This window comes from Canis lupus, chromosome 7, assembly GCF_003254725.2.
Source record: "Canis lupus dingo isolate Sandy chromosome 7, ASM325472v2, whole genome shotgun sequence".
Taxonomy (NCBI): Eukaryota; Metazoa; Chordata; class Mammalia; order Carnivora; family Canidae; genus Canis; species Canis lupus.
The window spans coordinates 16,969,134-16,983,431 of NC_064249.1; the positions used below are offsets into that span (position 1 = coordinate 16,969,134).

At 37.1% G+C, this 14,298-nt stretch overlaps 1 protein-coding gene across 3 annotated transcripts in view; it reads right to left on the minus strand.

The window, feature by feature from the left end:
- The window catches only part of COLGALT2 (collagen beta(1-O)galactosyltransferase 2), a 117,190-nt gene that overhangs the window by 32,985 nt on the left and 69,907 nt on the right, over positions 1 to 14,298 (minus strand). For all 3 annotated transcript variants that reach the window (XM_025430071.3, XM_025430069.3, XM_025430070.3), the window contains exons 2-5: positions 10,846 to 10,956; positions 8,164 to 8,281; positions 5,443 to 5,577; positions 1,337 to 1,541 (exon numbers count right to left, since the gene is read on the minus strand). In XM_025430071.3, coding sequence (XP_025285856.1) covers positions 1,337 to 1,541; positions 5,443 to 5,577; positions 8,164 to 8,281; positions 10,846 to 10,859 — 472 coding nt within the window. In that variant the 5' untranslated portion in view covers positions 10,860 to 10,956. The remainder of the gene's footprint in view (positions 1 to 1,336; positions 1,542 to 5,442; positions 5,578 to 8,163; positions 8,282 to 10,845; positions 10,957 to 14,298) is intronic.

A 14,298-nucleotide genomic window follows, 5' to 3' on the forward strand; every position in this document is an offset into this window, starting at 1 on the left:
CTGGTCAAAGGGTCTATACGGCTCTAGCAGCCAAGGGGAAATAATCAGTTTTCTGCATTCCCACCAGATATTCTCATTCCTACCAAGTCCACAACTAATGAATGGGAACACCTATAGCTTTAAAGATGCCTGATGGGTGAGTTTTAGCTTGAATTCGTATTAACATTCTCACTTGCCTCAACTGCCTGGGGTCCTGATCTCATCCACCATAAGTTATATGGCCACATGAGTCTATTCGCCATCTGCCTGGTTCCTAAGCTCACTTTTGCTAGTGTTTAAGTGGCACATTTCTGACTCATTGATAATGGGACCCGACTTCTCTCAGGAAGGTCTGAATGACCCTGAGAATACAGCTTTGCTTTAGGAATGTCCTGTACCTTCCTGTTGAATTGCCACAGTGAATTAAATCCTCCCTGGCTTCACGTGCAGGGTGTCACAAGAGAAGTCACTTGCCCTCCTACTGACTTGTCTTGTTCAAAAACCTGCGGGACCCACTGGAAATGCTTCCCAGTAGTTCTTGAAAGATCATCGGCTCTACCTTTCCTTTCATGGGGACTGTGGCAGACTGCTGGTTGCCTCCATAAATCTGTCCCCTCCTCCTTTAAAGTAAGAAATCTGGGCTTTAGACTGCTTAGAATAAAGAGCACATGCTGAGCCCCGCTTACAGCTACGCGTTGACCTGTACCTAAGTTCTAGCTAAGAGGATATGCATGGACATGGTATGTTCAACTCCTTAAATGGAGGACTCCCTTCCCTCTCCAGCATTTACTCAATGGCTAGAATGTATCCATTCCAATGAGATAGCTTGGACAATGTGATTAAGGATGATACTCACGGAGGACGGAGAAGTAACAGAGGAGCCCAAGTCTCTGAACACTATGGGGAACGGAGTCACTATATCGGCTCAGACTTGTTTAAGAGATAAACTTAGATTTTTAAAGTCTGAGGTCTTTGCCAGTGTTGTTTTGGGCCTCTGTCAGAGGCTCCTAATGAAACAAATCCCTATAGTCAACAAAATGATGCAGTGGCACTGCAGAGAACCTATCACCTGCTCATGGCTGCCATCACCAGCACTGTCTCTCCAGCACTCAAAAACAAAAGAAAGTGGATTTCCAGAGAGAGTGGATGTCCAGAGAGAGTGGCTCTTGGTCATTGGTGCTCATAGGGACAGCAACAAGGAGTGTGCTGGTGTGGTTATTGCAAACAATGGTCTCTAATACTACCTGGGGGGGGAAAAGCTTTCTATAGGACAGTTTTATGAGAAGATGCACAAAACAAAGGAGCTGGTTATTGGCAGTGTTTCCATGGTGACAGTACAACCAAACACAAACAGTACCTGCTTGCCTGCTAGAGAAGGCAAAGACGATGATGTCATCAAAGGTCCAGGTATAGTCCTGGTGTGGCGGATAGAACATCAGCTTGTCAGAGGCTTCCTTCCTGAGGTCAATCAGGAAGGTGGAGTGAACCATGGGGACAGGAAAGCAGCCCAGCCTCTTCCATTCTCTAATCTGAACGTAGTCTGGGGTCCGTTTATAGAAGCCCTGTAAGACAGACACAGGTGGCCTTTGTCCTCTGACCTGAGGGTTTCATCTTTCCAGTCTTCTGCTAGGCTCACTCCTTCTAAGTTACCACCAGTTAAGGAGAAGTCCTCAAGCAAAGTCACTTCCATTCTCCTTATCTTGGCCTATGAATTTCCAGTGGAGCTCAAGAGGTGCTATATGCATAGAAAATAACACAGGGTCTTGTGATCAGAAATAATTTTGGTTTGGGACACCTGGGTGGCTCAGCGGTTGAGCATCTGTCTTCGGCTCAGGGCATGACCCCGGGATCTTGAATTGAATCCTGCATTGGGCTCTCTGCAGGGAGCCTACTTTTCCCTCTGCTTATGTCTCTGGGTCTCTCATGAATAAATAAATAAAATCTTTAAAAAAAAAGAAATAATTTTGGTTTCAGCGTATCTCTGGATTTAATGATCTCATAAAAGTATATATTATGCTGACGTACAATTAGATACAAAGTGGAAGTATTAAGAAGTGGTGGGACAGAGTAGTTAAAAGGACAGGTTCTGGCATCTGGCTACATGAGTTCAAATGCCACCTCAGCAACCTATTGTCTATAGGTATCAGCCAGGTGGCTCAACTTTGCTGTGCCTATGTCCTCATCCGTAAACCAGGAATGATGGAACCATTTACTCCATGCGGTTGCTGGTAAAAATTAGGTGAGGTAAAAATCTGAAAAATGCTTAGAGTAGTGCCAAGCACCAAGAAAGCATCAAAAAATATTGGCTAATCTTAAAATTACTACATTGCACGGCTAATATTTTTAATGCAATAGGTAGTACTCCAGTACACCTACAAATGGGGTTCCTTATTCACACAGTTCCTTATTCAGTCTTCTGGTGAAGCCACCACTGCTCCATACTCTTTTGGGGATTTGGCTTTTGAAAAGTCCTTCTGGATGAGCACACAGGACAACCAATCTCCTTACTCTGTGGTTTTGAACACACTGGCTTGGAATAACCCAGGTTGTGTTCTCCCCAGACTTAACTGTTCATTCAAAAAACATCAACTGAGTACTTGTGTTAGATGCGGGAGATTTAGGGATAAAATAGACATCCCCAATCTGAACCCTCACAAACTATGGAGTCCACTGGAGCTTACACGTCAGTGGTACCAATTGTAACTTGACCACTGCCAAAACTCACATCTGTTCCAGAAAAGAGGAAGATGGTATGATGTATGTATGAAGATGCTAAATGCATGTGGAAGCTTTGAAAGGCATTTCCAAAAATGTTCTAGGCGAATGAGTGTGAGCCAGCACTCTGAAGGGCACAGTACTCAGTGGATAGAGAACTTCTCACGTGTTCATCAAGCAGTCACCTTATTTTATGGTCACATTTTCTGTTGCAATGTCAGGACCCACCCATTAGGCCCTGCAGCCTCCTCTACCTCTCTGATGTCTCCTTCAGGGCCTGGGCAGGTGTTCTAGCTGAACTCACCCTAACACTGACCACATAATAACAGAGGGGGAGATGTGAGTTTTATGGTCATCCTAACCTTCCTTTAGTTGTTTGTCTCAGCCTACACTTAACCTCTTTGAGCTGACTTTCTTCTCCTGAAAAATGGGATAATAGCTGATTGGTCTCTCTCACAGGTGGTAGAATGGATGATGTGATAAGATCTATGAAGAGACTCTGACAACTGTAATTCATTATTGAAGTATCATTATTACTACAATATTTTCCTAGCCTTTAACTTAAGGATTGTTTAACATCCTTCAATTTATAGAGCATTCTTCCAGGGGATAAAGGAAACACTGGTTATTTGCAGCACTGCCCAAGAACTCATGTCAAATACAAAGTTCTAGACTACTTAGGAACAATATTCTCAGAATGAGAAGGTTTGGAAAACTCATAACAATGAATCATTGAATATCCTCAGGGTGAGTGGAAGGAAACAGAAAAAATAAGGGAGAAAAAGAAAGAGAGAGAGGATGAATATGCCTCCTGCAGACAAGCATAGGTGACAGATGTGTCTTTTCTTGACAAAAAAAAAAAAAAAGAATGATTTGGCAGTAATTCCTATTCTTGGCCAGACAACACCATGGTCATTTTGTTTTGGATGTGTTTGAAGTCTCTGCAAACCAGGGCCTGTCTTTAGCCTATGAAGTCTTTGGCTGTTTCTGTTCCTGCACTAGCTAGCAGAAGCCTGACTGAGGATGGTAGAAAGCCAAAAAAAAGATAGAGAAAAACTAGAATTGCCCCTAAGTTGCTCTCTATTTCACTGTGCAAAATAAGTGAGCACATTTCTCCTGTTTGCTTTTAATGATTAAAGCAAATAAGGAGATAATAAAAACCTAGAGGCTGCAGTTACTAGGGTAATCCACCCTTTTTTCCTGGTGTTGATGCATAACTCATTAAAAACAGCCCTCCAGTGGTTGTACTATGTGAAACACTGCAGATTATTAACTGAGAGTGTATGAATTTAAATGAACTTAATAAAACACTTTCTTCCCAAGGAATTAAATGTCTTTTATAAATATGAACTTAACGTCTCCTTAAGAGAGATGTGGATAACATGCATTCAAAGTCTCTTGGAACTGCAGGAAATAATCATAACTAAAAAGGAATGGCTCATCCAGCAGTGCACTAGAGTTACTGTTTGTTAAATTTTCAGAAATTTTCTAGGCCAGTTGACATATTGGTAGCTTAAAATCTGTTAAAAAAAATTATGTTAATTCCCACCATTCTAAAATACCACAGGCAGCAGCTTTGTATATTTTTAATAATTATATCTCCAAGTGGCTACACTGCAATTACTTAACCTTTCCCTCACTTCAACATTTAAGTTGTTTGCATAGTGGGAGTACTTATACTATCAAAACTGGCAAATGCAACCAATCAGGGCTTTTCCCCAACAGAAAGCCAGTTATTAAACATTTATCAGCACACCACCAGACTCATTCTGCATCCAAAACCAAATTAAATATAAAAGAGGGACTCAAATTTTAGCCCTTTGCATATAAGAACACATTTAACCTGCATTTTTTTCCCCTTGGTGTGGCTTTATTCTGTACGGATATATACTACATTGATCAGTTTAATTTATTTCTTTATCTAATTTATTAAATAGAGAATTAAAAATACAATCAGCCAGAAGCATTCGCTGTAATAGAGTTCTGGACTTCGAAGGTTTTACAATGAAAAAGAGAGATGATGGAAATTTAAAATTTTGTCTTTCACTTGAATTTTGTAAAAACCAGTTACCATAGCAGTTCTGATTATTAGATATCTTTGGAAATAAATTTGGCAACAATATCAAAGGTCATCAAAATATTTACACTCTACAACTCAGTAATTCTAATTCTAAGCAGCTGTCCTAAGGACATAATATTAAATACAGAAAAACGTACATTAGTAATCATGGTCATTATAATAGTTAAAAGTTGCAAACAATTTGAATAATTTCAAACTATGAGAATGGTTATGTAAATTGCATTATAGCTACTTGATGATATAGTTATTAACCACGTGCTGCTATCCATGATGTTAGAGTGGTGGGGAGTCACCCAATTTTTTTTTTACTGTTTTCCATTTCCAAAATTTTCTGTAGTGTTCTTATATTTTAACAACCAAAAAATCCTATTTAAAAAAAAGAATCTCAGAATCGGAGAGGAAAAAAGTATAAGCTCTAATGTTTAAGTTAAAGCTTCTAAGACTAAGCTCATTAGAAAAATTTCTTCCTAATTCATTAATACAAAAGAACTCATTGGATTATGCATTAGACCTGAGTTTACCACCTTTCCTGAACGTCCTTGCTTCTGTAACACCATGACACACACGTATCAAAGGAAAAAGTGAAGAAAAAGGCAAATGGTGCTATGGTTGATACATGGCTGCCTTGTTAAACCCGATAGCCTTAATTCATTAGCCAGAAGACTTGCCTGAGGTGTGATTCCGCACCAGAAATTAGAGTACAAGCCCCGAGACTCCAGCATGGGTGCCACAATGGTTTTGTTTTCTGCAATCATTAGATTGAGGGTCTGTGGATTAGTCAGGAAGTTGTCAACATCTATGAACTAGAAAAAGAAAAGGATAATAATCAGGTAAAAAAAATAATTTTCTGTACTGGGTTCAAGACTAACCCAACACTTCTGAAGTATCACAGAAACTTGCTCATGAGACATGGAACCAGTTATTTATATTCTCCTTACTGAAACTTGTTAAAGCTGGATGGCATTCATTCAGACAAAATACATTTAGACTAACTTCCACATGTTTAGCTCTACATAAGCAATAAATTGGTGCTACCATACTGGGTACACACTCAACCAGCACCCACCCCACACTCAGGTGAGTGGTTATTCACCACTAACAGCTTCCAAAAGCTCTTGAAGATTCATCCAGAAACACTCATTGAGTGCCCAAACTAGGTACCAATGAACAGACTTTTTTAGGTTGTCTATAGTAATGCCAAAATGGCCCTAAACAGATCCATCAATATCATTTTAATGTTAGAAGTAGATTTTTGTTGAAAGTACATTATATCAACTCATGAAACTTTTCCTGCTCTTAGCAGAAGTCCATGTTAATGCTGACTCATATACAGGGATGGTTTAACAATAGATTCTACTATATAAAATAAATAATCTCATTGAGCTCTACACTTAAAAAAATAAAATAATAAGTTTCTTGTTATGGATATTTTACCATGTGTGCAAAAATAATCAGAAGCTTTCATTCTTATGAAATCTGTTTACCCCAAATTTGTGATTCAGCATTTGTATTTTTCAATGACATTTAAGCAGCTTTACAATGTTAAATGTCATGAAGCTGAAACCTTATATGAAACTATTTGTATTGAAAGAGTGTGTGTCAGGGGCCTGGGTGGCTCAGTGGTTGAGTGTCTGCCTTTGGCTCAGGTCATGATCCCCAGGTCCTGGGATCAAGTCCCTCATCAGGCTCCCTCTCCCTCTGCCTATGTCTCTGCCTCCCTCTGTGTCTCTCATGAAGAAATAAAGCCTTTAGAAAAAAGAAAAAAGAAAGGGTGTGTGCCATAAAATATTGGGCTGATTTTTGTTGTGTCTACAAGATGGGGATGGACAAAGGTCAAAACTATTCCTTTTAGGAATCAGAGTTTAGTGAAAGAGCAGATATTGACAAGTCTAATGAAATCATATTTTTTTGCTTTATTGGTGTTATTTCCAGGATTGTACTGGAAAATGCTCAGCAAAAGAATTAAATATATTTTGGGGGCTACAGATGAAGAACTTGATCCCCATAAAATTCCTAAGAAAAAAGCCCCTGTCAACTTTCAGGAGGGAAATGGGGACTGTAGCAACTTGCTGCTTAGGACGCTGTCCTCCTTTCCATTGAGTTTGGCTCCTGGAGGACAAGGACAGAAGACAACCCTGGTCCCTAGTCATTAAGTCCAGCATTTGCCTGGACCACTCCCAAAGTTCTAAGAAAAGTGATGGAATCTCTTCACAGAGAGAAATTATGAGAACCCAACATGATTAGGAGCAACCAAGAGGCCAAGCAAGTGATTTGGCCAAGCAAGCCATTCCTTTGCCCAGGATTCCAAAGCCCTGACTGCTTCTTTCACTGGGCCATTTCTCAGGGCTATTTGTGAAGCTGGTAACCTTGAGAGATGAAGTAAGATATTTTCCCACAGAAAGAGCATGTCTGTTTACTGCTTTCTATAAAAGCAGTGGGTTCCCTTAGCTTTGGATTCCTCGGCTGTGATACAAAACCACTGTATGCAGAGCATCCATATGAACCCATGACATCACCTGTGTGAGAAGTGGGAGGAAAGGGAACTGCCATAAGCATGCTGGTGGACATGCTGCTTACTGTAAGTAATAATCCACTATCTCTTAAAAAAGAGGAATGACATTTCCCCCAAATCACTGAGGAACAAAAAGGAATGGAGTTTTGGAGGTGTTAATTTGAATCTTTTTTTATATCTGAAAAAAATGTCCAGAAAGTTATTATGAATCTTTCCCAATAAATCTCTTTTAAAAAGGGGAGGGTGAAAAAAAGGGGGGGAGGGTGCCGGGGTGGTTCAGTTGGTTAAGCCTCTGACTCTTGGTTTCAGCTCAGGTCATGATCTCAAGGTTGTGAGATTGAGCCCAGCATCAGGCTCCGCTCTCAGCAAGAGTCTGCTTGAAGATTCTCTTCCTCTGCCCCTCCTCTCTCTATCTCTCAAAGAGGTGAGTAAATCTGAAGAAGAAGAAGAAGAAGAAGGAAGAAGGAAGAAGGAAGAAGAAGAAGAAATCTTCCCCAGAGCATTCCAACGAACTAAAAGGATTCAGAGTTTCTTATGCCTATTGCATGAAAGAGATCAAATCTAGGTACCCCAATATTAAGTTCCCCAAGTTTTCCCTTGTGTCTTTATCAAAAAGTAGAAGAGGGGCACCTGGGTCACTCAGTTGGTTAAGCCTCTGACTCTTGGTCTTAGCTCAGGTCTTGATCTCAGGGTTGTGAGTTCAAGCCCTGCGTTGGGCTCCATGCTGGGCGTGGAGCCTACTTAAAAAGAAAAAAGTGGGGGAGTTGGTTCTTAAACAAAAGGTTGTCTTAATAGCTCCCACAGTCCTAGGTTTTGGAGAATTGATTTGGACACATTTTAGATAATAGTTGTCAAGAAATCAAACATCTGTTTTTACCAGAATGTAGTCTGACCATTTTTCCCTCGCAGTTCGAAGGGCTGCCTGCCGTAGTTTCATCACATGGGCAAACCGGGAGCTTGGCCAATGCTTTGGTCCAATTTCATCAGGGTAAGATCTAAAATAATAATAATGATAATAGTAATAGCAATAATAATAATAATAATAACTTATAATTATTTAGTGGCTATATATTTCAGTCTCTGTCCCAAATGTTTATATGCAGTAACTCATTTTACCTTCCATCAACACTAGGAGGTAGGTACTATTACTGTTACCATCTTCCTCATATTATAGATAAAGAAAAAGGGATTAAGTAACTTGTGCTTACTGTACACACAAATCCTTACATGAAATATTTCAGTGGCTTCTAAGAAGAATCCAAGGAGTCCTTCCAAGAATAGTAGCAACATTCTCTCCATTTCACAGATGAGGAAACTGGTGTAGTGTGGGTAAGTCATTTATTTGCGTAATGCTACACAGTTAATAAGGTGCACAGTCAGAATTTAAATCCAGTCATAACCCCAAAGTTCATGTTCCTAGGCACTTTTTAATATATTCTGCCATCAAATAAACTTAGAAATTTTGCAGCAACAAAATTGAGTTTCAAAGAAAAAAAAAAAGTTAAATTTACTTGATCAAGTATCAGTAGAGGATTTCACAGAGCCTAAAACACTGATCCGTCCCAGGTAGAGTGAAATCGTAAAGCAGATGCATGTCATTGGAATCTCTATCAACATCTACAAAACAGCCAGGGCAGGACTCTCACATGGCCACATTGTCAAGAAGGTTGGCATACCCTCAAGAACCCTTCTGAAAGCTTCCAACTGGTATGAGTATTGATACTGTCACAGTAGCCCAAATCTGGCCATCATTTCAAGTTCTTATAGCTGCGCTAGCAGTACCTTTGCTTTAGAGAATGAAAAATTACAAAAACAATGAGAACATTATATAAATAAGATTAATAAGTCTATGTCCTACATAGGGATTCTCTAAGATGTCTTTCCAATTATTGTTTCAATGAAAATCAGGTGAAGTCCTGTTTTTCTCAATATATTGCCCGCAAAATGCCTTCACCAATATTTTTCACACTGATCTTGACATACAATATATTTAGTCAAGATCTGGGAACAGAAAAAATTACCAGGATGCAAGGTAGGTATATAGTCTTTTTGGACGTTCTAGTTAGGCCAAATTCCATTATAAGAAACTCCACAAAAGCATTCAAAATCTTTTATAGTGTTCAAATTTCATTGTTAAATTTTGTTTGATATATGGACCATATGCTAGGATTTGAAATATATCTGTATATACATATATAATGAAATGATTATATAAAGAGACTAAAAAAGAGCTGTTCTGGAATGGCATTTATTATTATTATATGAGTTTGGCTTTCAACAAATGATTTATCCTGGGCAAAAATTCAGGCAATTCAATGTATTCTACTTCTACAATTTTTAAAACTAGATTGCAGTAGCCTTGGGAACATTTACAATAGTCATTTTTAAATACACTTATTCATGTTGTCATTCACTCATTTGTTCATCCAACAAGTATTAATTTAGTGCCTGCCAAGAATATAGCACTAGGGGAAAATATGAAGTATTTGTATACTGTAACCTCTGCCAAAGAACCCAAAAATCACTTATAAGAAATGCATAAATTACACAGTTAATTAACAAAGTTAGTTAAGGATATTTCCATGTCAAAGAGGATGATGAAGGAAATAAGCAATACAAGTTTCGAGAGAAAGGTAGATCTTTGTAACTGGAATGATTAGAAACAGCTTTCTGTGGTAGGTGGGATTTGGCATAAGAGCTGGTTACAAAGTCAGAAAGGGCCTTCCTGGAGAATTAACCAGCATGAGTAACACCTCGGGGTTGAAAGTAAAAGGAATATTCTAGACAAAACAGTTTTCTTTTGGGAAGAAGCAAGAAATACAGGTGGATAGATGTTGGTGTTAAGTTCATGGAATCTTTAAAAAGTGTAAGTCTAAAGTATTTGAACTTTGTTCTGTGAGTATTGGAGAGCCACCAAAATCCTTTTAACAGAGAAATAAACCATGTCATTAGTTTTTTAGGTAAGTTAATTTGACAGTATAGTATGTAGGATGACTTTGAATATGGACGCAATTAAGAAATTGCTATGGTTAAAAGAAGAAGTAACCTAAATCCCATCAGTAGGGGATTGACTATTCATTGTTATTATGATACATCCACATAACGGATACTATGCAGTCATAAAATAATGAAGAAACTCCTTAATTATTGCTATGGAATGATTACAAAAATAAGATAAGTAAAGAAGCACAGCATATATAAAACAGTATGAAAACTTTTCACTGTGACCCACCAAATATAAGAGACTTATACTTAAAATATGACTAATAATATCAATATTTTAAAATATATACTGTGGCAATTTATTTGTAAACTAAGGAATACCTGAACTTTGCTGGTAGCTGCTGGAGTAAAGAGGAAGAGAGAGCTAAGATCTGTCAAAGGAAGAAATGAAAAAAAAAAAAAAAAAAGGAAGAAATGGCAGATCCTTGTAATTTACTAGATACAGTGATAACCAAGAAGTCGTAAGTGCCTCCAAGATTAGACACCCAAATGGCTAGAAAACTGGTTAAGGGAAGTGAGATAGATAGAGTTCACAAAATGTTGTCTTGCTACTCACTCTGGTTCATCCATAGGCCTCCACTCCACATAGTGATAGAATCTCTGTACATTTTTCAACCACTCCCTGAGTATTTCTGTTGTATTATCCACATTGTGATCAGTGGCTGCCCTGCATGAGAGAAAGTACAGCTCAGTTGCCATCCAAAGAAAGAGGGGGAAATCCCAAAGACCCCAGAACAATTGAAAGGAGAATGACGAGTTCTGAGAAAAAAATGTATATATGAAAATGACATCCCTTATGGTCCAACCTAGACAACAGCTTTCTGAGGTGAGAGATACTGTTTAAAATCAATTTTGTGCCATTAGATCCTTAAAATAAGGCTCAGCCAATAGCAGATTCAATAAGGGGTTGTACTAAAACTGTATAAGCAGAAAATGCTTATTTATTAATCCAAGAGTAAGTTAACTAATCTTTTTGTAAATTTTCCTACTTGGCTTAATTTTTAGTTATCCAAGATATGAACTCTGCTTTTTAACTTCCCTGACAAGTACCATCAATACTAGCAATAATTTGCTTGCATTTTCCTCTCAAGTTTGTTTTCAGATCACAACAAAACTGCTAAATAGTAGTACTGTCATCACATACACTCAAGGGAAAAGCAACAGTTTCCAATATAAGACTCAAAACTCTAAATTATCTTTATCTATTTTGATTAATGTTACCATTGTTTATACAAACTAGAGGACCTTCAAGAGTCTTCAAATAATGCATACAAAACTTGTTTCTACCTTAAAGTTTAACAAATTGATCCACTTGTAAAGGAGCCTAACTCACTTATTAGAATGAAAATACTTTCAAATTGTATTGCCGACTCATGCTGTATATAACATATACATCTAAACCAAAGTTATTCAGAAAACTTAAAAATGAAGAAATATATCAGTCAATTGGAAAAGAGAAAGAAAGCAAGAATTATAAGCCTGGCATCAAATAAGGTGGAATTCTGGCCATGACAAAGAAAGATACTTTATAATGCTAAAGGACGCAATTCACACCAGAGATACAATAAATATGAACATCCCTGTACCTTGATATAGTATAGAGATTGGCAAACTTTCTTTAAGAGCAAGATAGTAAATATTTCAGGCTTGCAGGCCATACACTCTCTGTTGCAGCTACTTAAATCTGTTTTTGTAGCAGGAAAGCAGCCATAAACAATATGTAAATAAATGTGCATTACTGTATTCCAATACAGCTTTATTTACAAGAATAAGCAATGGATCTATAGGCTGTAGTTTGTCAACCCCTTTTATAATGGAAGGGATAGAAATTGCAAGGAAAAACAGAAACACCAATAAGAGATGTTAGCACACCACTTTCTTTTTTTTAAGATTTTTTAAAAATAATCTCTACACCCAACGTGGGGCTTGAATTTACAACCCTGAGATGAAGAGTACCATACCATAACACTTTCAGCTGAAGATGGTACAAATGGGAGGAAGTAAATATATAGAGGATCTACAGAACACAATGAGAGAGAAGACACTTTCTTCTCATGTTCATGTGGAACATTCACAACAATTGACCAACAATTACACTACACAGAAAGCCTCCACAAAATAGAAAGAATATAAACAACATTCTCTGATGATAAAACTAGAAAACTAGAAATTGGTAATAAAAAACAAAGAATTCCATCAAGAATTCTCTTTAAGACCCCCCTAAAAAAAAAAAAAAAAAAGAATTCTCTTTAAAACAACTATTGAGTACAGGAAGAAATACAAATCAATTTCAGAAATTCTAAAAATGAATTGCGAAAACACTATGTATCAGAATTTTAAGATACAATTAAAGCAATGATCACAGAAAAATTCAGTCCTTAAATCAACAAAAATAAGTGAGTTGAATTCCTGATAGAAAGCTACAAGAGTAACAAAACAAACATAAAGAAATAAATAAGGAAAGTCCAGAAACATAAAACAGAAAAAGGATAAAATAAATTAAAATTTTGCTTTTTTTAAAAAATTTATTTTTGTAAAATTCCAATATAATTAAAATATATTAGTTTCAGGTGTACAATATTGTGATTCAACAATTCTATACATTACTCGGTGCTCATCATGGTATGTCTACTCTTAATCCCCCTTCACCTATTTCACCCATCTTCCCACCAAACTTCCCTCAAATTTTGCTTTTTTTGAGGAAAATCAACAAAGCAACCATTTATTAATCCATCAAGACAACACAGATACATAAAATAAGAATTGACGAGGATGAAGGGAATATGATTGATATGAAAGAAATTATTCAATAACTTTGCACAGCTCAATTAAAAATAAGTTTGAAAACTGGATATAATGGACGATTTCCTAGGAAGATGCATGTTAGCAAAATTGACTTCAGTAGAAATATTAAACTTAAACAGAACAATTATCAAGGAAGAAATAAAGAAAGAGAAAAATAAAAGAAAATATTATGTCCAGATGGTTTCACAGGGGAATTCTACTAGATGAGATAATTCCAATGCTATGTAGCTTGTTCTCCAGGGCGCAGGAGAAACAAATGAAAATTCCAAATTATTTTAATAATGAAAGTAAAATATTAATATCGAAACCTGATGAAGATACCCACACATGCATGCACGCACACAATTACAGACCAATATCTTTTAATGAATATGCTGCAAAAATCCTAAATGAGGTATTAGCAAACAGAATCCAACATCCTATTACGAAAATATTACATAGTATAGGCTAGGATTGTTCATTATAAAAGGAAATCCATTAATTGATTCTATTAACACACCTGAAGAAAAATCAAATGATTACTTCTGTAAATGCTAAAAGCATCTTAACAAAACTCAACAACTATTCCTGATTTTTAAAAACCACAGTGAATAAAATTAAAACAGGAAGGAAGGAAGGGAAGAAGGGAAGAAAGCAGGAGAGTAAACAGAAGAGTCATGGAAAGATAGAGATGCCTGAGACTCTTAAAAGGGAGTAAAAATGCTTAGAATTTATGGGTAATTCAGCAGTGCCTCCTGGATGGAAAAGCCATGGGCACTCTCAGCAGTAGTGGTTCTCTGGGAACATGTAAGAGCAAATAAGAGGAGTGAACAGTGGTTGCTTCTTTCATATACAGGCAATTTCAGTCAAGAGGATTTTGTTAAACTCAATCTATGATGGCTTTGCTCTTCCTGCTTGAGCTTTTGAAAGTCGCTGCTTTTCCGAAAGTAACAAAATCTTTAAAGGAGGGAATATTCAGAAATGTTAAAGAGAAAAAAACAAATTGTTAAGCAAAGCATAGTGGAGCCCCATGTGACATAGGGAGTAAATTTCTGTAAAACACCAAGTAACCGGAAATTGTGTAACTTAAGTCATGGGGTATAGAAAAATGGGGGATAGAGATATATGACTAGTATCTGAAAATCGTATTTTATAAAATGGATATTTGAACTAAAACTAGCCTTATGGAAAATATTATTCCAAAAAAAATAGAAGATTAGGAGCT